Source organism: Pelecanus crispus, chromosome 22 (genome assembly GCF_030463565.1).
Source record: "Pelecanus crispus isolate bPelCri1 chromosome 22, bPelCri1.pri, whole genome shotgun sequence".
Classification (NCBI taxonomy): Eukaryota; Metazoa; Chordata; class Aves; order Pelecaniformes; family Pelecanidae; genus Pelecanus; species Pelecanus crispus.
This window is the reverse complement of record NC_134664.1, coordinates 2,301,767-2,324,954: the sequence shown is the minus strand read 5'-3', so window position 1 is coordinate 2,324,954 and position 23,188 is coordinate 2,301,767. Positions and strand designations below refer to the sequence as shown.

Here is a 23,188-nt window from a genome sequence, read left to right as displayed (position 1 = left end):
CCGTGGCCTGGAGCCACCCACCCGCGCCGCCGGAGGGAAACCGAGGCAGAGCAGCGGTGGGAAGCGCGGCGCTGGGGCGAGAAGGGCGGCGTGGGTGAGCGCCGTGGGGACGGAGGCCCCCAGCCCCGAGCAGCGGCCGCTCCTCGGCCCTAAGGTGCCAACAGCCACCGCACGCCGTCACGCGGCGTCCCCCGGCCGTGCGGGACCAGGTCCCCGCTCCGCAGGCTCCCCCGGCCCCGCGGTGCGAGAGCGGGGCCCGGCTGGTGCCCCCGCGGCGCGGCAGCTCCCTGAGCAGGACGGTGGCACTCGCCGCCCGTCCCCGCAGCCCCTCAGCCCACGATGACGCTGAAGCCGCAGTGGAAACGGTTCTTCCAGTGGTTGAGGAAGGCGCCCAGAGCCAGGGTGACGGGCAGGGGGGGCAGCTTCTTCTCCAGCACCCCCCCAACGCTCCAGTTACTGTCCAGGAGCCCTGCAGGGGGGCACAAGGTGAGCGCCCGGCCGGTGCCAGGGGTGCCGGGTGCCGGCGCGGCTCCTCGCTCACCTCTGAAGACCATGTTGGCCTGCGGCAGGTTGAGCTGGTAGCCGAAGGCGAAGGTGGTGTCCTGCAGCCGCGTGTTGGCCTCCAGCTCCACCCCGACCTGCACCTGGGGGGCAGAAAACGTGAGGTCCTGGCAGGGACGGGGACACGGGGACGTGCGGGGGACGCTCACCTGGTCGTTGGCTCGGTGGTAGTAGCTGGCGTGGGCGCCGCCGTAGCCCACGTTCAGCGTCGCCACCCACTTCAGAGCTGGAAGAGAGAAGCAAAGCGGAGGGCGAGGGGAGCCGGGGCGTCCCCCCCGGGGCCAGCGTGGCGGGTGGGACCCCCGGGGCCGTGCCTGCGGCCCCCTCGAGCGCGGGGCGCCCGCGTACCCGTGTATTTGCCCGCCAGCGTGAGGATGGCTCCTTCCTCCCCCGGCCGCCGGTGATAAACCATCTCCCCGCCCAGGACCAGGCGGGAGGTGATGCTCTGGAGAAAATGGGCCACCAGGATGACTGCGGGGACAGCACAGCCCTCAGCGCGCGGCCCCCCAGGGCTGGCAGCCGGGGTGGGGGGACGCCCCGCTCACCGGACTCGCCGAGGAGGTCGGGGTTGCCCAGCGTGAGGGTGGCGGTGCAGTCGTCGCCCCGGTACTCGCCGTCGAACTGCCACGTCACGAACTTGGCCTGGTGCGTCTGCAAGGGGACGGGCACCGCGGCAGGTCCTGCCACCGTCCCCGCCACTGCCTGGGGGCGACGGAGACGCCCCGGCACCCCCCGCCCCGGGTTCCTCTCCCACCCAGCCCCACCTGGAAGACGGCTTTGGTGCGGATGCGCTCAGCTACGAGGTGCAGCACTTGGGCGTTGAGGCTGCCGCTGTTGTCCATGTCCCCGACCAGCATGGGGAAGGCCTGGGGACGGGGATGGGGGGTCAGCTGGGGGGACACGGACCCCCTGGCCCTGGCTTGAGCAGCAGGTTGGGACCCCCTCGCCCCCAGGTAACACCCCCCCCACCAGCTGGGTGCTATTTCAGAGCCTTGTGGCCACCCTGGGGCCACCCACCGTCCCAGGGCTGTCCCAGGGCCACCCACCATCCCAGGGTCACCCCAGGGCCACCCCGGGGCGCGGGGCCTCACCTCAGTGGGGCTGAGCTGCCGGTCCCCCACAAAGGTGGCGTTGAAGTGGTAGCTGGAGGGGCCGAGGGTGCTCATGTGAACCGTGTGCGTCACCTGCGGGGACGGCACCTCAGTGGGGGACAGGGGGGCGGCCGGGGGGTGGCAGTGACCCCCCCCACCCCACCTCCAGCACGACCCCGCGGGTCCCTGTGCGTCCCCCTGACCTGGAAGTGGCTGCTCAGGGTTTTGGTGACGATCAGCTTCACCCCCTCCATCTGCTGCAGGAAAATCTCTGGGGGAGAGCGGGGGCTGAGCGGGGCCACCGCTGCCGTCCCCCCCAGGCCACCGCTGCCAGCCCCCCCCCGGGCCACCCCACCTTTCCCAGGGCCACCCACAGGCTGCCCCCTCCGTCCCCCGGCACCCCCCGGTCCCAGCCCATCCCCCCCCGGTGCCCCCCAGTCCCAGCCTGTCCCCGCCATCCCGCTGGTGCCCCCCGGTCCCAGCCTGTCCCCCCCCACGTCACCCCAGTGCCCCCCGGTCCCAGCCCGTCCCCCCCATCTCCCCGGTGCCCCCCGGTCCCAGCCCATCCCCCCCCAGTCCCAGCCCATCCCCCCGGTGCCCCCCGGTCCCAACCTGTGCCCCCCCCCCCCATCCTCCCAGTGCCCCCCGGTCCCAGCCCGGCCCCCCCCGTTCCCCCGGTCCCAGCCTGGCCCCCCCCGTTCCTCTGGTCCCAGCCCGTCCCTCCCCCGTCCCCCCGGTGCCCCCCGGTCCCAGCCCATCCCCCCCCCGTTGCCCCGATGCCCCCCGGTCCCAGCCCGTCCCCCCGGTGCCCCCCGGTCCCAGCCTGTGTCCCCCCTCCCTCACCCCGGTGCCCCCCGGTCCCAGCCCGGCCCCCCGTGCCCCACGGTCCCAGCCCGTCCCCCCCCGTCCCCCCGGTCCCAGCCCGTCCCCCCCCGTCCCCCCGGTGCCCCCCGGTCCCAGTCCGTCCCCCCCCGTTCCCACGGTCCCAGCCTGTGTCCCCCCCCCCCCTCACCCCGGTGCCCCCCGGTCCCAGCCCGTCCCTCCCCGTCCCCCCCGGTCCCAGCCTGTATCGTCCCCCCCCCCCTCACCCCGGTGCCCCCCGGTCCCAGCCCGTCCCTCCCCGTCCCCCCGGTCCCAGCCTGTGTCCCCCACCCCCTCACCCCGGTGCCCCCCCGGTCCCAGCCTGTGTGTCCCCCCCCCCCTCACCCCGGTGCCCCCCGGTCCCAGCCCGTCCCCCCGGTGCCCCCCGGTCCCCCAGCGCCACGGGGCGCCCCCCCCCCACTGCAGCCAGGGCCACCCGAGAGCCCGGCCCGGTGTCCCCTCGGCCCCAGTGCCCCCCCCGGCCCCGGCACCCTCCCGAAGCCGCCGCCCCCCAGCCCGATGCCCCTCCGGCCCCGGCGCCCCCCGGCCCCACCTTTGCACTGCCGGTGCAGTTCATCGAAGCTGCCGGGGCTGCCGAGCGGCTCCCCGCGGCGCGGGGCCCGGGGCGCGGCGGGGCCCAGCACGTTGCCCATGGCCCGGCCCGGCCCTACGGCCGCCCGCCCCCCCCCGTCCCCGCCGGGCGCCGCCATCGCGGCCGCGGGCGCTGGGGCCACCGGAAGCGCCTTCGCGAAGCCGCGCCCGCCCGAGGCCGCCGCCGCCATCTTGGGCGCGGGCAGCGCTCGCCGCCCATTGGCTGAGCCGGCGGGGGCGGGGCCAGGCCGGACCGCGCTCCTCGGACCGCCGGCCCCGCGCGGCTTCGTTCCGGGGTTGCCGCGTTCCGCCCCCGCCGCGCCCCGCCCCCCGCCGTGTCCCGTGTGTCCCCACGCGTGTCCGTGTGTCCACCACCTCCCCCCCGTCCCCGCGCTTCCGCATCCCCTTTCCCCCCTCGTGTCCCGTTCCCCCCATGTCCCCTCTGTCCCCCTCCCCGCGTCCCCGGACCCCCTCGGCTGCGTCCCCGTTCCCCCCCGCCGTGTCCCCCGCCATGTCCCCTCCTTGCCCCACGTCCCCAGTCCCACGTCCCCCTCCTTGTCCCCTGCCCCGTGTCCCTGGACCTTCCCCGTGCGTCCCCCCCACCGTGTCCCCTGCCCCTGCTGCCGTCACCAGCACCTTTCCTGGAAGGGGACCCGGGTGGCCCCACCGGTGACCCCGGGGGACGGAGAGTTTTTGTCCCCAGTGCCGCCCAGGTGCCCTTTGGCCGCGTGTCCCCAAACAGTGCCGGGGCTGGCCCCTGGCCTGGCCCCGCGGCGGGGCGTCCCCAGCGTCCTCGCCATGGGTGCCCCGTGCTGAGTCACACCGTCACGTTGGCGGCCGAGGGTCGCCGATAAGGCGGGCGAAGACCTTTGCCCCGCGGGTGCCGGTGGCAGCCGGGGCGGGCCGGGGCGTGCAGCCCCCCAGGGTGCCCCCGCCGAGCCGGGCCCCTGGGGTGGGGCGGCCGCTGGGAGCCGCGGGGCTGGGGCAGAGGGGCTGGTGGGTGCTGGAGCAGGGGTGCAGGGGGACCTTGGGGTTTAGGGGGGCCCTGGGGCTGCGCTGGGGGTCTCGCTGCGCTGTGGGGTGACGGCATGCCGTGGGGCTGCGACACACCGTGGGGCCGCACTTGCCACAGGGCCACGATGTGCCGCTGCTTGCCGTAGCGCTGCAACCTGCCACGGGGCAACCATGTGTCCTGGGGTACCAACGTGCCACAGAGCCACTGCATGCCACGGGGCCACTGGCCAAGCCCCCCGCTGTGGCAGCCCCAGCTCCCAGGACCCCCACAAGCCCCAGTCCCTGTGCCGTTGTCACCCACCACCCATGTCCTGCCCAGGGCCACGGGGCGTTGGGGACACAGGGACAGGACCCCGGGGTGCGGGGCCACCCCCGGCGAGGACGAGGAGGGGCCATCGCCCACAACGACCCTTACCCCCTCCGTGTTTACGCAGGCTGCGGCGGGGGCCGGCACGGCCCCCCTGGCCCAGGGGCGGGAGCTGGCCTGGGGGATATAAGCAGCCCCCGAGGGGGCACCCGCAGCCCCGCACCCCCAGAGTCCTGCCCAGGTGAGCTGCAGCCGGCACCCAGCGTGTGGGCAGGAGGGGGCCCGGGGATGGGGCAGGAGGGGGGTGGAGGTGCCGTGGGGTGGGACGGGAGCGGGACAGGATGGTGCCAGCGGAGCTGTGGGGCTGGGCTGGGGGGGACGGGGCTTTGGGGTCGGGAGGGGGTGGGAGCAGGCTGGCGGGGCAGGGATGGGACAGGAGAGGGACCGAGGTTCCACGGGGTAGGATGGGGCAGGGATGGGGCAGGGATGGGGCAGGGATGGGGCAGGAGAGGGACCGAGGTTCCACGGGGCAGGGATGGGACCGAGGTTCCATGGGGTAGGATGGGGCAGGGATGGGGCAGGAATGGGGCAGGAGAGGGACCAAGGTTCCATGGGGTAGGATGGGGCAGGGATGGGGCAGGAATGGGGCAGGAGAGGGACCAAGGTTCCATGGGGTAGGATGAGGCAGGGATGGGGCAGGAATGGGGCAGGAGAGGGACCAAGGTTCCATGGGGTAGGATGGGGCAGGGATGGGGCAGGGATGGGGCAGGAGAGGGACCAAGGTTCCATGGGGTAGGATGGGGCAGGGATGGGGCAGGGATGGGGCAGGAGAGGGACCAAGGTTCCATGGGGTAGGATGAGGCAGGGATGGGGCAGGAATGGGGCAGGAGAGGGACCAAGGTTCCATGGGGTAGGATGGGGCAGGGATGGGGCAGGGATGGGGCAGGAGAGGGACCAAGGCTCCATGGGGTAGGATGGGGCAGGGATGGGGCAGGAATGGGGCAGGAAGGGGACCGAGGTTCCATGGGGTAGGATGGGGCAGGGATGGGGCAGGGATGGGGCAGGAGAGGGACCAAGGTTCCACGGGGTAGGATGGGGCAGGGATGGGGGGCGGGAAGGTGCCGGGGGGCAGGAGGGGACAAGAAGGGACGGCAGAGCCATGGGGCTGCCCGGCCACCGCTGACCCGGCCCCGCAAGCCCCCAGCCCTGCCGAGATGAAGGTGCTGGTGGCCGCCCTGCTGCTGCTCTGTGCCTGCGGCCTCCAGGCCGCCCTGGTGAGGCGCGAGGCCGAGGAGGGGGAGGCCGCCCCACCGGCCGTCGACAACTTCTTCAGACGCCAGTTCCAGTCCTTTTCTGAATTCGTGACCAAGGACCTTCCCGAGAAGCTGCAGGCGGAGGAGCTGCAGACCCAGGCCAAGTACGGGGCGGACGCCGGGGGGGGGGACAGGGGGTGCCCCTCGGCCACCCCTCGGCCCCCCCTCACCGGCCGCCTCTCCCCCAGGACCTATCTGGACCGGGCTAACAAGCAGCTGGCCCCGCTGGCCGAGGAGCTGCGGACCAGCGTCATCGGCTTCTTCTCCTCCCTGCTGCAGCTGGGCAAGGGCGAGGAGCAGCACTGAGCCCCGCCATGGCAGCCCCCGCACCCCCCCGCCCGTGACAATAAAGCCCCGGAGCTGCTGCCGTGTCGCTGGTGCTGTGGGGCCAGGGCAGGGTGGGGGGGGAGGAGGCGTGAGCGTGGCTGAGACCCAACATTAGGAAAAATTTCTTCACGGAAAGGGTGGTCAGGCATTGGAACGGGCTGCCCAGGGAGGTGGGGGAGTCCCCATCCCCGGAGGGGTTCAAAACACAGGCAGAGGTGGCACTGGGGGCCATGGTTTAGTGGGCATGGGGGTGTTGGGTTGGTGGTCGATGATCTTAGGGCTCATTTCCAACCTTAATGGTTCCCGGTTTTTACTTTCATTAAAAACAATGCAGCCACCAAGGCAGGAAACAGGAAATTAATTACTCTCCCGTTAATTGGTTTAGCGGTGGCCTTGGTAGCGTGAAGTTACTGGTTGGACTGGGTGATCTTAAAGGGCTTTGCCAACCTCCACGGTTCCACGATTCCATGATTCCATGAAACTCAGCTCTGCCAGCGCTAAAGATGGAGGCGCCCGGGCGGCGTCGCGCCCTGCCCGTGCCCCTAGTAAAGATGGCGGCGGCGCCCTCCACCCCCCCCCCGCTACACCCCACCCCCGCCGCGCTCGTCACGCCCCTAAGCAAGATGGCGGCGTGAGGCGCGGCGCTTCCGCTAGCGTCACTTCCGCCCCGAGGCAAGATGGGCCGCTTCCGGCGGCGGGGAGATGGCGGAGGAGGCGGCGCGGCGGGCGGTGGCGGAGCTGCCGCTGCTGCGGACGGCGGCGGGGCCGCGGGACCGGGAGGGCTGGGCGGCGCGGCTGAAGGAGGAGTACCGCGCCCTCATCCAGGTGCGCCGGGGCCGGCGCCGCCGCTTCGGGCCCCCCCGGTTCCTTCCCCCTGCCCCGGTTCCCCCCCCGGTTCCCCCCGGTTCCCCGGGCCTGGCGCGGCCCCGCTCACCTCCGCTCCCCGCCCCCAGTACGTGGAGAACAACAAACGCGCCGATAACGACTGGTTCCGCCTGGAGTCCAACGCCGAGGGCACCCGGTGGGTGAGCGGGGCCGGGGGACCGGGCCTCTCCCCCCCCCCCCCACCGCACCGGGGCCGCTCCGGTGTCGGGGGGGGGGGCCCGGGGCTGAGGGGGCGGGGGCCGGGCCCCCCCGGTGTGTTGCAGGTGGTTCGGGAGGTGCTGGTACATCCACGAGCTGCTCAAGTACGAGTTCGCCATCGAGTTTGATGTGAGCGGGGGGGGACCGGGGGGAGGTCGCAGGGGGCCCGGGGGGGGGCGGCGGGGGAGCTGACACCCCCCCGTGTGCCCCACCCCCGCCAGATCCCAGTGACCTACCCCGGCACTGCCCCCGAGATCGCCATCCCCGAGCTGGACGGGAAAACAGCAAAGATGTACAGGTGGGGGGGGGGTCCCGGGGCTGCGGGGGGGGGGTCCCAGGGCTGGGGGTGACCCCACGCGGGGGGGGGCCCGGGGACACCGACGGCTCCCCCCGCCCCTCGCAGGGGCGGCAGGATCTGCCTGAGCGACCACTTCAAGCCCCTCTGGGCCAGGAACGTCCCCAAATTCGGCTTGGCCCACCTGATGGCGCTGGGGGTGAGTGCGGGGGGGGGGGCTCCCCCGTTGGGTGGGGGTCCCCTGTTTTGGGGGGGGGTGTCCCCGCGGGGCTGCTCACCCCCTGTCCCTGCAGCTGGGCCCCTGGCTGGCCGTGGAGATCCCCGACCTCGTCGCCAAAGGCATCGTCCAGCACAAGGAGAAGTGAGCAGCGGGGGGGTGGGGGTGCAGCCTCCCCCCTCCCCCCCGCGGGTGCCCCCCGCCACTGCCGCCCCCCGCCGCCGCCGCTGCTCCCCAATAAACTCTTCAGCCCCCGCCTTGCCCCTGCCTGCTGCTCTGGGGGGTCCTGCAGCGGGGTTGGGGGGGTCCCGCCCCCCCCCGCCAACCCTCGGGGGTCCGCCCAGCCTGCGCGACCCCACAGTAACACTATGGAGGCACGCTGTCGCTTTAAGAAGGCCGGGCGCCGCGGCCCCTTTAAGAGCGGGAGGGGGGGGGGGACGCGGCTCGGTCTCCATGGCGACGCGGAGGCGGGAGGCGGGGCGGCGGTGGCGCGGCGCAGGCGCAGTGCGGCGCGCGAGGCCGCCGGGGGGGCGGGGCGGCGGGCGGGAGGAACAAAGATGGCGGCGGGGGCTGCGGGAGTTGTTGCCATGGCGGCCCGCGGGAGGTGCGGCGGCGGGCGGGGGCGGGGGGCACCGGCGGCACCGGGCGGTGCGGGAGGGGGGCGGCAGGCGGGGAGGGGGGGTGGGCAGCGAGGGCGGGGAGCGGGCATCGGCTCCCCCCGCCCCCCCGGTGTCCCCCGGTACCGGGAGGGGATGGGGACGGGACAGGGCCGCGGGGAGCGGGGCCCGGGGGAGCGGAGCAGGAGGCGGTGGCCGGGTGGGGCGGGGGACCGGGACAGGCAGGGGACGGTGCCCGGCCGGGCGGCAGGGCTGGGGACGGGGGTCCGCGGGGCGGGGGCTGGCGGCCTTCGCTGGCATCGCGGACCCCGCGGGGCCTTCGCTCCGGCCAGCAGCGGGGGGCTGGGGGCTAATCGCCGTGCCACGGCCCCCGCGGCTGCACCGGCGGCGGGAACGCCATCCCTGCCCGCTGCTTGCCTGCCTGCCGGGGCCGGCGAGCGCCCCGCGGGATGCAGAGCCACCCCAGCCGCTCTCCGCCGCCAGCCATCGCCGCCGAGCACCGGCGGGGCCTGCACCCCCTCGGCGTCGGGGGCCACCGCCGAGCAGGAGCTGGGAGAGGGGCGCCCGGCCGCGGCGAGCGGCGTTCGGGCCGAGCCCCGCTGCTCCCAGGGCTGTTTCGGAGCAGCCCAGAGCGGGCGGCTGGGAGGAACCCGCTGCCGGTGATGCCGAACACCTCAGCCCCTCGCCTACCGGCTCGGGGAGCGGGCACAGCGCTCGCCTCCCGTCGGTGCCGTGGCAGCCGGGCGAGGGGGGCCGGGGGGTCTCGCTGGGGCCGTGCCGTCCCCCGGTCCTGTCCGGTGACCCGGCACCTCTCTCCTTGTGCCGCAGGGCCCCCGCCAACGGGACTCTCCGGCCGGCCGCTTGCCGCGGGGGGCTGTGAGCGGTGCTGGCGGGAGGAGGCGCGGCGAGAGAGGTGGGTGCGTGCCCCGGTGCCCCCGTGCGCCGGCCCGGCGCCGCCGGCGTCAGCCCGGTCCCTCTTCCCCGCAGGGCTTCCCTCTTGGCCGTCCCCACGATGCCCCAAGCCTCGGAGCACCGCGTCGGCCGGGCCAGGGACCACGCCGTCGTCACCTCCCAGCCCAAGGCTGCCACCAAGCTGCCCAGCGGGCACCGAGCCTTGAGCCAGGAGCGCCATGCCGCTGCCCTGGCCTCCGCCGCCGCCAACGGGCTTTCCCCGGCCCCCAAGCTTCGCCTCCTGCCGCCCCGGCCCGGCCCGCTGGACGACCGCGGCAAGAAGCTGGAGCTGGACCGGGGTCGGGCCTCGAAACGGGGGGAGGCTCTCCGCGGCTCGGTGTGCCGGCGGGGGCCCGTGAAGGCGGACCACGCGGTGCGGGTGCCCGGCTCTCCGCAGGCGGGTGCCATGCCGGGCAGCGCCTCCTTCTCCCTGCCCGCCGGGGCCTCGCTGGCGGGGCGTGAAGCGGAACGCCGGCGGAGCAACCTGGCCCGCTCTAAATCCATCAGCATCGGGGACCTGAGCCAGGGCGGCGGCGGCGGCCGCGCTGAGGACGTGGCAGCGGTGCTGAGCCGGCTGGTGCTGAGGGACTGCGGCCACCAGCTGAGCGCCGGCTCGCTGGCGCTGAGGAGGAGCTCCTCTCTCCGGAGGGTCAACGTTTCCCCAGGGCTGGACGGGAAGCCCGCTGCCCCGCTGCTGTCCGTCCGTCCCGAGGGCTGCCCGAGGACTCGTAGTGCCCCCGACCCCCCGTACGCCCACAGCCCCACCGTTCCGGCGCCTGGCAGCCCCGCGCTGGGCAGAGCCCCGGCACCCGGCAGGACCGAGGAGAAGGCGGCAGCCGTAAGAGCCTCAGGATTTGTCCCGCCGGTGGGACGTGCTCTGGCCCCCGCGTTGCCCCCCGGTCGCGGGGCAGCAGCTTCGCTCCCGTTGGGGTCGGTGATGCCGCTGGGGTGGGACAGTGGTGCTGGTCTCACCTCTCCCCGCTCCGTTCCTCCCGGGGGACCCCCGCTGCGAAAGGGTCGAGTCCCTTCGGCTCCGGGGGTGCTGGGGGCTGCCCGGTACCGTGCCCATTTCTGCGTCCGCCTTCTCCCCGCAGAGCAGCCGGGCCTTGTCCTCCGCTCTCCCGGGGCCACGCGTGGGGATTAGGTGCCCTGAAATCCCAGGACCGGGCCTGCGCCGGCGGGGGACGGGGACGCAGCTCGGCCCCCCCCGCGGCACATCCCACACCAGCGGCGCAGGGGGCTGCCCCCGTCCCCGCCGAGCCGCCCTGCTCCCCGTGCCACCCTCCTGCCCTTGCCGGTGCGGCGCAGGCGTCCGTGTTTGCCTCCGCTCCCCGTTCTCCGGGTGCCCGCTGTCCCCAAGGTGGCTCTCCCGCTAATTAATCCCCCCGAGATGAGCCTCCAGCAAGGCCCAGAATAGCCAGGGGAAATCGGATCAGCTAATGAGCGGTGGCTTAGAGAGGCGGAGGGGGCCCGGCGACGCCGGTGCCGCGGTCCCGGTCCCAACGCCCGGGCGTTGCCGGAGCCATGCCGGGGCTGCAGGGAGCCACGCTGGTGGAGCTGCCGCGCAAGCTGCACCGCACCCTGCTCACCAAGCGGGAGCTGCAGGGCCGCGGCGCCGACATCTCCGAGTCGGTGGTACACACGGCCGTCATGGGGCTGCTGCTCGTCAGCGGCGAGGTGAAGCTTCTGCGGCTGGGGGACCGTCCGTCTGTCTGTCCGTATGAAGCCGAGGGGCGGCCGGAGGGGTCTGCTGCGTGGGGACGCGTCTCACTCCTGTTTCTTTGTGTCCTCGCAGACCCATCACACCCTGCTGCTGGGCTCGGGCCACGTCGGCCTCAGGAACCTGGGCAACACGGTAAGCGCCCGCGTCCCCATGTCCCCCGAGCCTGCCTGTCCCTCTGTCCCGGGGCTCGAAGGGACCCGGGGTCGCGCTGGCCTTGCAGCGGCCATCACCACGCAGTTCCCTTCCGCCGGGGCTGGCACGTCCCCAGGGATCCCCCCAGCCCCTCGGGGGTCCCCGTGGCGCAGCAGGGTACGGGCAGAGCCGTGAGAGGATGCTGCCAAGGGGCAGTAGTGTGTGTCCCCCCCCCCCGCCCCGGGGCGTCACCGCGTCCCCGCCGCTCTCCCCGCAGTGCTTCATGAACGCCGTGCTGCAGTGCCTGAGTAGCACCAAGCCGCTGCGGGACTACTGCTTGCGCCGGGACTTCCAACAGGAGCAGCCCCCTGGCCCCCGCGCCACCCAGGAGCTCACCGAAGGTGGGACGGGAGCCCCCCCGTAGCTAATCCCCCGCCCCGGCCCCGGGTCTCACATAAACCCCGCCGGCGCTGACGCCCGCCGCGTCCCTCGTCCCCGCAGCCTTCGCCGACGTCATCGCCGCTCTCTGGCACCCCGACTCCGCCGAGGCCGTCAACCCCGGGCGCTTCAAGGCCGTCTTTCAAAAATACGTTCCCTCCTTCACTGGATACAGGTGGGACTTCACCCCCCCACACCCCCCCCCCGGCCCTGGGGGACCCCCAGCAGCCCCCCTGCCTCCCGGGGGGGTCCGGGGGCAGCGGTGGGCACGATGGGTCCATCCCGCCGCAGCCAGCAGGATGCGCAGGAGTTCCTCAAGTTCTTCATGGACCGGCTGCACGTGGAGATCAACCGCAAGGGCCGCAGGACCCCCAGCATCCTCTCGGACGCTCGGCGGACCCCTGCGCTGGAGGACCCCGAGACGTTGAGGTGAGGGGGAGAGGGGTCGCGGGGAGGGGGGTGGTCCTGGCCGCGGGGACGCAGCCTGACCACGCCGCCTTTCCCCGCAGTGACGACGAGCGCGCCAACCAGATGTGGAAGCGATACCTGGAGAGGGAGGACAGCAAGATTGTGGGTGAGCGCTGATGGGTGGAGGCGACCCCCCCCCCCAGACCCCCCAAACCCCTTGGGGTGCCCGCCTGGCCTCATGCCCCCCCCTCGCCCCTAGACCTTTTCGTGGGGCAGCTGAAGAGTTGCCTGAAGTGCCAGGCGTGTGGCTACCGCTCCACCACCTTCGAGGTCTTCTGCGATCTCTCCCTGCCCATCCCAAAGGTAGGCGGGGGGCAGAGCCCCCCCAGCCACCCCCGTCCCCCCCGTCCCCCCCCAGCCCCCCGCCTGACCCTCTTCCCCTGCAGAAGAGCTTTGCCGGTGGGAAGGTCTCGCTCCACGACTGCTTCAGCCTCTTCACCAAGGAGGAGGAGCTGGATTCGGAGAACGCCCCGGTAAGAGGCCGGGGCTGGTGGCTCAGCACCCCGGGTTCAGCACCCCCAGCCCCCCCCCCCCCTCACCAGCGTCGTGCCGCCAGCAGGTCTGCGACAAATGCCGGCAGCGGACGCGGAGCACGAAGAAGCTGACCATCCAGCGCTTCCCCCGCATCCTGGTGCTCCGTATCCTTTGGGGTCCGGAGGGTGGGGGGAGGCTTGGGACTCCCGGAGCTGCGGGTGCTCGTGGCGAGGGGTTGTGGGGGGTTCCGGGAAGGGGGTGCCGCCCCTCCAGCCGCTCGGGCACGCGTTTCCCTTGACGCTGCCCAGACCTCAACCGGTTCTCCACCACCCGCTACTCCATCAAGAAGTGCTCCATCTTCGTGGATTTTCCCCTGCAGCAGCTCAACCTGCCCCTGCAGCAGCTCAACCTGCGGGAGTTTGCCAGCGAGAAGGCGGGTGAGGCGCGGCGGCGGGGGGGGGGGGGGACGCGGGGCGGGGGGCAGCACCCAGCGCTGAGCCCGGCCTCCCGTCGCAGGCAGCCCCGTCTACAGCCTCTACGCCCTCTGCAACCACTCGGGCAGCGTCCACTACGGCCACTACACCGCCTTCTGCCGGGACGCGGCCGGCTGGCGCGTCTACAACGACTCCCGGTAGGTGCCCCCCGCCGCCTCCCGATCGCCCCCCACCACCTCGCCCGGGCCCCCGCGCCCACCCTGCCCGGCCGGGCTGGGCGTGGGCTGAGGGTGCCGCCGCAGCGTCTCGCCCATCAGCGAGAACCAGGTGCCGTCCAGCGAGGGCTACGTCCTCTTCTACGAGCTGGAGGAGCCCCCCGGCCGGAGGCCCTGAGGCGCCCCGGCCCCCCAGCCCTCGCAGTGGGGGGGCTGCCCCCTCCCCGGCCCCCCACGGCGGGGTGTGGACAGAGGGCGGGCAGCCACAGCCCACGCTGCCCTGGGTGGGACTTTTGTGAATAAATTTACTAAAAAAAAAAAAAACAAAAAACCCCGAAAAAACAAAATTTGGAGGTGCAAAGGGTTGGGGCTGGCTGGGGCTGGCTGCGCTGCGGGGGGGGGGGGGCAGTGTGTGAGGGGCGGGGCTATGGCGGAGGGGCGGGGCAACGGCGGAGGGGCGGAGCTTGGGGGGTTAGACCCGATTGGGTGGGTTGGTTGCAGGGCGGGGCTTGTTGCGCGAGGAGGCGGGGCTTGCCGTGGCCTCCGGGGTGGGCTTTGCGTGAGGGGCGTGGCTAGCGGCAGAAGGGGCGGGGCCTGCTACAGGCGGGGGCGTGGCTACCGGTCGTGGGGGCGGGGTTATTGCCGGAGGGGCGGGGCGTCGCCCACGGCTGCCGCTGCACGTTGCCGCCGCTCCGCGCTGCCGCCTGGCCCTGCCCGGCCGCCGTAGCGCGCCGGCGGGTGGTCCCCGTGCCTGTCCATCAGGGGGCAGCGTCGTGCCATTGGCGCGCCGTGCAGTTAGCCCCGCCCTTTGCCCTTCCCAGTCGCGGAGGAGGGGCGGGGCCTGACGAGCCCGGGCTCCGGGAGCTGCGGGCGGGACGGGTCCGGTGCTGCCGGTCCCTCGATGCCGCCGACCGTGGCCGTCGTGGGGGGCGGCATCAGCGGCCTGGCCGCCTGCTACCACCTGGCCCGCGGCCCCCGCCCTCCCAAGGTGAGCGCGGGGCCGCGTCGGGGGTCCCGGGCTGCCCCGGGGGGGGGCGGTGGGTTCGTCCCCTCCCGGGGGGGCCGCGGTGCCCAGCCCCGGTGTCCCCGGCTGACGGCGGTGTCCCCAGGTGCTGCTGCTGGAGGCCAGCGGCCGCCTCGGGGGGTGGCTGCAGAGCACCCGCACCGCGGACGGGGCCGTGTTCGAGCACGGGCCCAGGGGCGTCCGCCCCGGGGGGGGTGGTGGGCACCGACACCCTGCACATGGTAGGGGGGCCCGGGGGCTGGGGGTCGGGGTGCCAGAGGGGTGCCAGAGGGGTGCCAGGGCGCTGGGGTCGGGGTGCCAGAGGGGTCCCAGGGTGCTGGGGGTCGGGGTGCCAGAGGGGTCCCAGAGGGGTCCCAGGGTGCTGGGGTCGGGGTGCCAGAGGGGTCCCAGAGGGGTCCCAGGGCGCTGGGGTCGGGGTGCCAGAGGGGGTCCCAGGGCGCTGGGGTCGGGGTGCCAGAGGGGTCCCAGAGGGGTCCCAGGGCGCTGGGGTCGGGGTGCCAGAGGGGTCCCAGAGGGGTCCCAGGGCGCTGGGGTCGGGGTGCCAGAGGGGTGCCAGAGGGGTCCCAGGGCGCTGGGGTCGGGGTGCCAGAGGGGTGCCAGAGGGGTCCCAGGGCGCTGGGGTCGGGGTGCCAGAGGGGTGCCAGAGGGGTCCCAGGGCGCTGGGGTCGGGGTGCCAGAGGGGACCCAGGGCGCTGGGGTCGGGGTGCCAGAGGGGTGCCAGAGGGGTCCCAGGGTGCTGGGGTCGGGGTCGCAGAGGGGTCCCAGAGGGGTCCCAGGGTGCTGGGGTCGAGGTGCCAGAGGGGTCCCAGGGTGCTGGGGTTGGGGTCGCAGAGGGGTCCCAGAGGGGTCCCAGGGCGCTGGGGTCGGGGTGCCAGAGGGGTGCCAGAGGGGTCCCAGGGTGCTGGGGTCGGGGTGCTAGAGGGGTGCCAGAGGGGTCCCAGAGGGGTCCCAGGGCGCTGGGGTCGGGGTGCCAGAGGGGTCCCAGAGGGGTCCCAGGGTGCTGGGGTTGGGGTGCCAGAGGGATCCCAGGGCTCTGGGGTCGGGGGTGCCAGAGGGGTCCCAGAGGGGTCCCAGGGCTCTGGGGTCGGGGTGCCAGAGGGGTCCAGAGGGGTCCCAGGGTGCTGGGATCGGGGTGCCAGAGGGGTGCCAGAGGGGTGCCAGAGGGGTCCCAGGGTGCTGGGGTCGGGGTGCCAGAGGGGTGCCAGAGGGGTGCCAGAGGGGTCCCAGGGCGCTGGGGTCGGGGTGCCAGAGGGGTCCCAGAGGGGTCCCAGGGTGCTGGGGTCGGGGTGCCAGAGGGGTCCCAGGGCTCTGGGGTCGGGGTGCCAGAGGGGTCCCAGAGGGGTCCCAGGGTGCTGGGGGTCGGGGTGCCAGAGGGGTCCCAGAGGGGTCCCAGGGTGCTGGGGTCGGGGTGCCAGAGGGGTCCCAGAGGGGTCCCAGGGCGCTGGGGTCGGGGTGCCAGAGGGGTCCCAGAGGGGTCCCAGGGCGCTGGGGTCGGGGTGCCAGAGGGGTCCCAGAGGGGTCCCAGGGCGCTGGGGTCGGGGTGCCAGAGGGGTCCCAGAGGGGTCCCAGGGCGCTGGGGTCGGGGTGCCAGAGGGGTCCCAGAGGGGTCCCAGGGTGCTGGGGTCGGGGTGCCAGAGGGGTCCCAGAGGGGTCCCAGGGCGCTGGGGTCGAGGTGCCAGAGGGGTCCCAGAGGGGTCCCAGGGCGCTGGGGTCGGGGTGCCAGAGGGGTGCCAGAGGGGTCCCAGGGCGCTGGGGTCGGGGTGCCACAGGGGTCCCAGGGCGCTGGGGTCGGGGTGCCAGAGGGGTGCCAGAGGGGTCCCAGGGCGCTGGGGTCGGGGTGCCAGAGGGGTGCCAGAGGGGTCCCAGGGTGCTGGGGTTGGGGGTGCCACAGGGGTCCCAGGGCGCTGGGGTTGGGGTGCCACAGGGGTCCCAGGGCGCTGGGGTTGGGGTCCCAGAGGGGTCCCAGGGCGCTGGGGTTGGGGCGGGCAGCATCTCTTGGGCAGGGTGCTGGGGTCTGGAGGGTCCCAGGGCTGGTCCAGGGGTGCTGGAGTCTGGGGGGGGGGGGGGGGGTGTCTGTGGGTGGGTACTTGGGGTGGGTCGGGGGGGGGCCCCCCTGGGTGGATCTTGGGGTCCTGGGAGTGCCTACGGGCACGGGGGTCACAGGGTGCTGTGGTGTGGGGCTGGCTGCAGGGTGCCAGAGGGTCTCTGGGTGCAGGGTTCTGGGGGACAGGGCCCCCTGAGGGGGGTGCGAGGGTCTTGTGGGGGTCCCTGGGTTGGTCCAGGGTGCTGGGGTCCCTGGGTGGGTGCCAAGGTATGGGGCGGGGGGGGGGATCCCTGGGTGGGTGCAGGACACTGAGGTCGACCGGTTCCCTGGGTGGGCGTTGGGGTCTCCTGAGGCTGCCCCGGGGCAGGTCCTGCACCCTCCGCCGTGCCCGTCCCACCCGTGTCCCGCAGGTCTCCGAGCTCGGCCTGGAGGCTGACGTCCTGCCCGTCCCCGGGGACCACCCGGCCTCCAGGAACCGCTTCCTCTACACCGGCGGGGCTCTGCACAAGCTGCCCTCGGGCCTGGGGTAGGTGCCCGCCCCAGTGCCACCCCGGTGCCACCCGTGTGCTGCCCTCCCTGAGCCCTCGGTGTCCCCAGGGGCCTGCTGCGGCCGGTGCCCCCCTTCTCACAGGCGCTGCTCTGGAGCGGGGTGCGGGATCTGCTGGCGCCGGCCGGGACGGAGCCCGACGAGAGCGTGCACGCCTTCGTTCGTCGCCGCTTCGGCCGGGAGGTGGGCGCCTGCGGCGGGTGATAGCGCCGGGGGCTTATCAGCGCCGGCAGGGGCTGGGTGGGGACCGGCCTCACCCCGCCGCGTCCCTGCCAGGTGGCCGACATCGCCGTGGACAGCCTGTGCCGGGGGGTGTTCGCCGGGGACTGCCGGGCGCTGAGCATCCGCTCCTGCTTCCCCGTGCTCTTCGAAGCCGAGCGGCGCCGGCGATCTGTCCTGCTGGGGCTGGCGCTGGGCTCCGGTGAGCGCCGGGCCAAGGGGGAAGGCGTTGAGGTGGGACACACACCCCCCCCATGCCACCGCTACGGCACGTGGGGACGCCGGCGTTGTCACCCGCAGGGAAGGAGCGCGGGGCCGAGTCGGGGCTGAGCCGGCGGGCGCGGGCCGAGCGCTGGAGCCAGTGGTCGCTGCGGGGCGGGATGGAGAGCCTGGCTGAGGCGCTGGCAGCTTTCCTGCGCCAGTGCGGCGTCGAGCTGTGCTGCCACGCGCCCCTGCGCCACCTGCGCCGCCGCCCCGATGGCCGCTGGCAGGTAGGGCCCTGGGGGGGGATGCCAGGGCGCCTGGGTCCCCTTCCCGGTGCCAGGACGCCTGGGTCCCCTTCCCGGTGCCCCCTAAACCGCTCTTTTTTCCCAGCTCACCCTGGCAGACGGCGCCGTGACAGCCGACCACGTGGTCAGCGCCCTCCCGGCCGCAGGTAGGGGTGGGGTTGCCCGCATGCCGGGGTTCCCCGGGGACAGGGAGGAGGGGGGGAGCCCCCCGTGATGTCCCCTCTCTTCCCAGCCCTGGCTGAGGTCCTGCCAGCCGAGGCCGAGCCGCTTGCACAGGAGCTGCGGCGTATCCCGGCCGTCTCGGTGGCCGTGGTGAACCTGCAGTACGAGGGCGTCACGTTGCCCGTCACGGTAAGAGCGGCGCCCACGGGCGATGCCAGCACCCACAGCTGTCCCCTGGCACCCACAGGTGTCCGCAGCACCCACGGGTGACCCCATCCCTCTCGCACTGCCGCTTCTGCCCAGGGTTTCGGGCACTTGGTGCCCTCCTCCGAGGACGCTTCCCTCCTGGGCATCGTCTATGACTCCGTGGCCTTCCCGCAGCACGACGGCGCGGGGGCCACCTCGCTGCGGCTGACGGTGAGCCGCCAGGGATGGCGGGGTGGGGGGGGAACCGGCCCCGGGATGCTCCGGGGAGGGGGCTCACGGTGCCGCCTAGGTGATGCTGGGAGGCGCCTGGTTTGGGCAGAGCTTCGGGGACCCGGCGGCGGTGACACCGGCGCTGCTGCTGCAGCGGGCGCAGGCGGCCGTGAGGGAGCAGCTGGGCCTGGAGCCGGCCCCGACCTGCTCCATCGTCAGGGTGCACCAGGTGGGTGACACCCCTGGGTGCCAGGGGACTTGGGGGGGGGTGCCAGGGGGGTCCCACAGGGCTCACCGGCTGCTCTCCCCTCCCCCCCCAGGCCTGCATCCCCCAGTACACGCTGGGCCACTGGCAGCGCACAGGTAAGGCAGCGGCAGGGGCACGGGGGTCCCCCGGCCCCCGCAGGGACGCCCACCGCCCGTCCCCGTCCCCGCAGAGCGCATCAGCCGCTTCTTGGCGGAGCAACGGCTGCCCCTCAGCCTCATCGGGGCCTCCTACACCGGCGTCTCGGTCAACGACTGCATCGCCAGCGCCAAAGCGGCCGTCGGGCGGCTGCTGGAGCGGCCGTACTGAGCCCCGGCGTCCCCGTGTCCCCTCCCGGCACCAGGCAGCCCCACGGCCCTAGGACAAAGTGGTTGTTTTTTTTTTTAATTGAAAAACCCTTATAAAGGTCTGGGGAGCAGCTCATAAATAGAATAAATAACCGTGCGCCGGCAGCGTGGCCTGTGACGCTCTTCGGGCACCCGCAGCCCTCCAGGAGATGGGGCTGGGCAAGTCCCTGGCTCACCCTGCGCCCCTTCCCGGGGGGTGCCCCCAGTACCAGGCACTGGCCCCACGGCCAACAGCTCCCCGGGCCCTTGCCCCAGGGCTCACTGCTCCCCTGAGTCTCTCCAGTGAGGCCACAGCGTGACCAGCCCAGCCCCAGCTCCCCCACCCTGCACACAACCGGCGGCGTCCCTTCCCAGTGCCGGGTCGTGGCAAGCAGAGTCCATGTGGGGCTGCGGTGGCCAGGGGCTAGCGGGCACCCTGCGGCAGGCTCTGGTTGTCCCTGTGGGCAGGCAAGGTCCCCTCCTCCTGTGCCGCAGCCGCAACGCTCTCCGGGTGGGCATCGCCCTCCCCGGCAGCCTCGGGGCTACGCTGGGTGATACCCGGCACCGGCTCCCCGCCGGCACCGCCCTGGGTACCGTTACCGGCCGGCGGCTGCTGCGCAGTGGCCACGGGCAGCTGAGGGGACAGGGACAGCCCCTGGTCCCCCCACCCCACGGCATCCCGGGGCAGCTTACGCAGCATCTCCTCCCGAAAAAGGCTGGTGCTGCTGCGGTACCTCTGGCCCTCGTGGCCCGGCACTGGCCCCCTGCGGCCCCGGCCAGCGCGGGGGTCTGTCCCGATGTCCACCGTGAGGTTGGTGTAGAGCGGGCGGAGGTGCTTGGCCAGCAGCGTGTAGGTGAGGGAGTTCATCCCGTCCTGCGTCCACATGCGCTGCGTGCGGATCAGCAGGTCAAACCTGGAAGGGACAAGGGAAGGGGAGCGTCACCGCCGAGCCCCCCGACCCCCGCCAGCCCCCCGGCACCCCCCCGACCTGTGGGGGTTCTCCTCGTTGCCTTTGTCGCTCTTGTGCTTCACCATCTTGTAGTGGCCGATGGAGATGGGCGGGCGGGCGATCTTCATGCCGGCCAGGCGCACCCTGCGGACGAGCCCCCCACCCCGCCGTCACCCGAGGGTGCCAGGGCGCAGGAATGCCGTCTGCGTCCCCCTTCCCGGCGCGGCGGCGGCAACAGCCCCCACGCGCTCGTCCTGCGCGGCGATGCCATCCCGGCAAGCCGGCTGGTGCCTCCCGGCAGGACGAGGACGCGGGTGACGGCGGGACCCGCAGGTCCCCGCAGCGTCCTACCTGGTGGCGATGTCATCATCCTCGCCGCCCCAGCCCCAGTACTCGTTGGGGAAACCATTGATCTTCATGTACTGGTCGGGGGTGAGAGCCGAGACCCCCCCGAAGTACTGGGGGTACGGCAGGCTGCGAGAACAGGGGGGCAGATGCTGAGCCCAGGCCGGGGCCGGTCCCCTCGCTCCCGGCTCACCCCCCAGCCGCGGTTGCTCACCTGTATCCGAATTTATTCATGGCGACGGAGACGTGTTTGGGGTTCCAGGGGTCGCAGGTGTAGAGGTTGTGGTCGTTCTCGGGGATGAGGTCAACATCGTGGAGGAAGAGGCAGTCCCACTCCTCGTCCTTCAGCGCTTCCTTCACCCCCACGTTCAGCAGCTTGGCCCGGTTGAAGGTGGAGTTGCCTGCCTGCGGAGAAAACGGGTTGGCAGCGGCAGCCCCCCGGCACCAGCCCGGTGCGGCCCCCGCGGCACGCCCCGGGACTCACCTGGTGCACGACGTAGATGCCGTACTGGAGCTGCTGGCGCTGCAGGAAGGGGTGCAGGTAGTAGAGGAGGTGCCCCAGGTGGGTCTCGCGGTTGCGGTGAGGGATGATGATGGCGGTACGGGACCGGGCCTCGCAGGTGGAAGGTTGGTACCGGCCGCCTTCCCGCACCGCCGGGTTCTTCGCCTGGATCTGCTCCAGCGTGGGCACCCGGCTGAAGCTCACCGTCAGCGGGCCGACTGCGCGGGGAGGCGGAGGGGTGGGAGGGCTGGCGTGGGGCTGCGGACCCCCGGGGTCCGCTCCCCGCTGCCCTGACCCCGGGGGGGGAGCCTCCCCGCACCGCCACCGGTTCTCCCCCGGCGGGGGGGGGGGGGGGGGGGGGGGGGTCCCGGCCCCGACAGCCCCCCGGGGCCGCCCCACCACGGCGGCGGGCAGCGGGACGGGGCCCGGGAAGCCGAGGGGGTCCCTCCCCAGCGGCCGCCCCGCACTCACCGAGGAACGGCGACCGCTCGGGGCAGAAGGGCAGCGGCTGCGCGGGGTCGGGGCGGGCGGGCCGGCGGGGCAGGAGGCGGCTGAGGTTGGCGTAGACGTCGTGGGTGCGGGAGTAGTCGAAAACCGGCCCGGCGGCGCGGCCGAAGAGGGAGGTGAGGTTACGGAACCCCCCCAGGGAGAAGTAGGCGACGAAGGCGAACTGGCAGCCGACCAGCAAGGCCAGCGTGCAGGGCCGCTCCAGCAGCCGCCGCAGCATGGCGGGGCCCGGCCCGGCTCCCCGGGGGCCCGGCTCACCGGGGGCGGCGGGGGGGCACCGAGGGGACCGGGCCGCATGGCGGGGGCGCCGCGGGGGAAGGGGAGGGTGAGGCTCCGGCCCCCCCCCCCGCCCCGCCCTGCCCCGGTAGCTGCGGGCGGCGGGAGCGCCTCAGCCCCGCCCGGCCGCCGCCGCCATCTTGGAGCGGCGAGAGAGCGCGAGGGCGGGGGTGGGGCCGCCCTGACGTGGCGGGCGTTAAAGGGGCCGGGCCCGAGTGCTTCCCTCTCCCGGGCGGGGCGGGGGCAGGGCAGCGCTGGGGCAGCAGGGCCCGCGGCGGCGCGGCGCAGGCCCCGGGGCGGGCTGGGCCCCGGGCGTCCCGGCTGGGGCGGGCAAAGGGGGCGGAAGGGCCCGGGCGGCGCTGCGGGGCCCCGGCGGGCGGCGGGACCCGGGGGAGCCCCGGCGGGCGGCGGGACCCGGAGGGGCGGTGGCGACGGGGGGCGGAGCTACGCGGGGAACCGCCTGGAAGGGGGCGTGCCCAGCTCACGCCCCGCCCACACCGCCGTCGCCGCGGCAACGGCGCACGCCACCGCGCCCGCTTCCGCCTGTTGGTCCCGCCCCCTGCTGGTGACGCCACGGAGGGGTGGCGCTCCCATTGGGCGCGGCGACGAGCGAGGCGGAAGTGGTGCGGAGGGGGGGGGGCCGCTATGGCGGCCGGGGCCCTGTGGCCGCTGCTCCCCTGCCTGGGCCTGGGCTACGGCGACCGCGCCCTGCTGGCCCGCGCCCTGCCGCAGCTCGCCCTGCGCGGCTGGTGCCCCCGGGGGGGGCCGGCCCGTGTCCCCCCCCTCCCCGCCACGCGTGTCCCGCCCCCGCGTGTCCCCTCCCCGCAGCGCCCGCCTTCCTCCGCGCCCCCCCGCCGCTCCCCTCCGGCCCCGGGGTCCCCCCCGGCAGCGCGGGATCCCCCGGGGCCGCTGCACCGCTGCCCCCCCACCCCGCGTACCGGCCCCCCCCCCCCCCCCGCCCCCGTGGGCTCTGCGGGCACCGTCCCCGCGGCGCCGCTCTGACCCCGCGCCCCCCCCCGCAGCCCCCGGGGCCCGTTCCACGCTGCCGCCCTCAGCCCCGTCGCGCTGCTGCTGCTGCTGGCCCGCCGCACGCCTGCCATCCTCGCCCGCCCACGGGGCGCCCCCAAAAACCCGCGGGACCCCGGCGCGCCGCGGCTGGGTGTCCGCCGTGGCACCGGCTGGGTGCCACGGGGGTAGCGGGTGCTCGGTCCCCCCGCCCGGGCGCAGCGGTGGCCGCCCCGTCGTGTCCCAGCGAGGCGGGTGCTCGCGTCCCCCCCGTCCCCAGGCGCGGTTCCCCGCCCCAGCACCGCCGTCGACTCCCCCGACCCCACGGGAGCCCGAGTGGGAGCTGAGGGGGCGGCCGGGGGCGTGGGGTGGGGGACACGGGGGCGACGGGCTGCGTTGTGGCTGCGCTCTACCGGGAATGACCCCGGCAGCCGGGCCCCGCTGAGCGCCATCCCGGTAAGACCGGGACGACTGGACGGTTGTGACCGCTGCCGGGCACGCGGCCCACCCCGCGCCCCACCACCGCCAGGGCACGAGGGGCTCCGCCGCGGCTCGTTCCTGTCCCCGGGCACCGGAGAGTGGGACCTGGGATGGCGAGACCCCCGTCTGTCTGTCCATCCGTAGGATCAACAACTGCGTCGGGGAGTTAAACCAGAAATATTTCATCCTTCTACATTGGTGAGTGGTTGCCTGGGGGTCCCGGTTCCCCGTGGGGCAGCCCCAATCCGGGATCCCTTTTGGCCGGGCTCCGCGGGCAGCAGCTGGGCCATGGGGTGGGCACAGGGCTGGGGGCTCCTGGGGGGGGGGGGACATCGGGGTGCCCAGCCCCACGGCCGCAGGCAGGTCTGGGGGGCGTGACGTGGGTCGGGGGGTGTTCGCTGCCTGCACGCTCGCTGCCTGCACGCTCACCGCTCGCTCTGTGCCAGGGCTGGCCGGTCTCTACGCCGCGGGGGCCGGTGCTGCCTGCCTGGCAGGAGC

The 23,188-nt window shown here is 74.3% G+C and overlaps 6 protein-coding genes across 6 annotated transcripts; 4 read left to right on the top strand and 2 right to left on the bottom strand.

Moving 5' to 3' along the window:
• Positions 1–318: 318 nt before the first annotated feature.
• Positions 319–3,166, bottom strand: TOMM40L (translocase of outer mitochondrial membrane 40 like). The gene is made up of 9 exons (XM_075724377.1): positions 3,067–3,166; positions 1,856–1,923; positions 1,653–1,745; positions 1,326–1,427; positions 1,107–1,212; positions 910–1,032; positions 711–787; positions 542–644; positions 319–469 (listed from the first exon to the last, which is right to left on the bottom strand). The coding sequence occupies exons 1-9, from the start codon at positions 3,164–3,166 to the stop codon at positions 330–332; spliced, it is 912 nt and encodes a 303-aa protein (XP_075580492.1). The 3' UTR covers positions 319–329.
• A 2,473-nt stretch (positions 3,167–5,639) lies between these two features.
• Positions 5,640–6,044, top strand: APOA2 (apolipoprotein A2). Its single transcript, XM_075724598.1, has 2 exons — positions 5,640–5,842; positions 5,927–6,044. Exons 1-2 carry the CDS (start codon positions 5,640–5,642, stop codon positions 6,042–6,044), a joined length of 321 nt encoding a protein of 106 aa, XP_075580713.1.
• A 723-nt stretch (positions 6,045–6,767) lies between these two features.
• Positions 6,768–7,808, top strand: UFC1 (ubiquitin-fold modifier conjugating enzyme 1). The gene is made up of 6 exons (XM_075724392.1): positions 6,768–6,890; positions 7,019–7,086; positions 7,214–7,277; positions 7,370–7,446; positions 7,552–7,642; positions 7,737–7,808. The coding sequence occupies exons 1-6, from the start codon at positions 6,768–6,770 to the stop codon at positions 7,806–7,808; spliced, it is 495 nt and encodes a 164-aa protein (XP_075580507.1).
• Positions 7,809–8,217: 409 nt separating this feature from the next.
• Positions 8,218–13,290, top strand: USP21 (ubiquitin specific peptidase 21). The gene is made up of 13 exons (XM_075724366.1): positions 8,218–8,264; positions 9,265–10,066; positions 11,024–11,083; positions 11,361–11,484; positions 11,585–11,696; positions 11,813–11,950; positions 12,031–12,095; positions 12,189–12,292; positions 12,376–12,462; positions 12,549–12,627; positions 12,772–12,900; positions 12,980–13,094; positions 13,200–13,290. The coding sequence occupies exons 1-13, from the start codon at positions 8,218–8,220 to the stop codon at positions 13,288–13,290; spliced, it is 1,953 nt and encodes a 650-aa protein (XP_075580481.1).
• Positions 13,291–14,013: 723 nt separating this feature from the next.
• On the top strand, positions 14,014–18,608 carry PPOX (protoporphyrinogen oxidase). Its single transcript, XM_075724597.1, is given in 13 exon segments — positions 14,014–14,100; positions 14,222–14,320; positions 14,322–14,357; positions 16,591–16,706; positions 16,778–16,910; positions 17,004–17,148; positions 17,247–17,437; positions 17,541–17,601; positions 17,688–17,806; positions 17,921–18,034; positions 18,114–18,263; positions 18,355–18,397; positions 18,472–18,608. Coding segments are annotated over 13 exon segments (1,431 nt in total).
• A 441-nt stretch (positions 18,609–19,049) lies between these two features.
• Positions 19,050–21,149, bottom strand: B4GALT3 (beta-1,4-galactosyltransferase 3). Its single transcript, XM_075724372.1, has 6 exons — positions 20,894–21,149; positions 20,405–20,640; positions 20,135–20,325; positions 19,927–20,049; positions 19,615–19,719; positions 19,050–19,539 (listed from the first exon to the last, which is right to left on the bottom strand). Exons 1-6 carry the CDS (start codon positions 21,147–21,149, stop codon positions 19,050–19,052), a joined length of 1,401 nt encoding a protein of 466 aa, XP_075580487.1.
• Positions 21,150–23,188: the final 2,039 nt, after the last annotated feature.

Bases quoted from the DNA above. Each gene is read 5' to 3' on its own strand.
- TOMM40L (XM_075724377.1), bottom strand. From the start codon at position 3,166: ATGGGCAACGTGCTGGGCCCCGCCGCGCCCCGGGCCCCGCGCCGCGGG. The intron at 1,746-1,855 runs GTCAGGGGGACG...CCGTCCCCGCAG, and splicing joins CCCTGAGCAGCCACTTCCAG to GTGACGCACACGGTTCACAT. The intron at 645-710 runs GTGAGCGTCCCC...TCTGCCCCCCAG, and splicing joins ACCACCGAGCCAACGACCAG to GTGCAGGTCGGGGTGGAGCT.
- APOA2 (XM_075724598.1), top strand. From the start codon at position 5,640: ATGAAGGTGCTGGTGGCCGCCCTGCTGCTGCTCTGTGCCTGCGGCCTC. The intron at 5,843-5,926 runs GTACGGGGCGGA...CCTCTCCCCCAG, and splicing joins GAGCTGCAGACCCAGGCCAA to GACCTATCTGGACCGGGCTA.
- UFC1 (XM_075724392.1), top strand. From the start codon at position 6,768: ATGGCGGAGGAGGCGGCGCGGCGGGCGGTGGCGGAGCTGCCGCTGCTG. The intron at 6,891-7,018 runs GTGCGCCGGGGC...CCCCGCCCCCAG, and splicing joins AGTACCGCGCCCTCATCCAG to TACGTGGAGAACAACAAACG. The intron at 7,447-7,551 runs GTGGGGGGGGGG...CGCCCCTCGCAG, and splicing joins AAAACAGCAAAGATGTACAG to GGGCGGCAGGATCTGCCTGA.
- USP21 (XM_075724366.1), top strand. From the start codon at position 8,218: ATGGCGGCGGGGGCTGCGGGAGTTGTTGCCATGGCGGCCCGCGGGAG. The intron at 10,067-11,023 runs GTAAGAGCCTCA...GTGTCCTCGCAG, and splicing joins CCGAGGAGAAGGCGGCAGCC to ACCCATCACACCCTGCTGCT. The intron at 12,096-12,188 runs GTGAGCGCTGAT...CCTCGCCCCTAG, and splicing joins GGAGGACAGCAAGATTGTGG to ACCTTTTCGTGGGGCAGCTG.
- B4GALT3 (XM_075724372.1), bottom strand. From the start codon at position 21,149: ATGCTGCGGCGGCTGCTGGAGCGGCCCTGCACGCTGGCCTTGCTGGTC. The intron at 20,326-20,404 runs GTGAGTCCCGGG...TTTTCTCCGCAG, and splicing joins GCATCTACGTCGTGCACCAG to GCAGGCAACTCCACCTTCAA. The intron at 19,540-19,614 runs GTCGGGGGGGTG...TGTCCCTTCCAG, and splicing joins AACGAGGAGAACCCCCACAG to GTTTGACCTGCTGATCCGCA.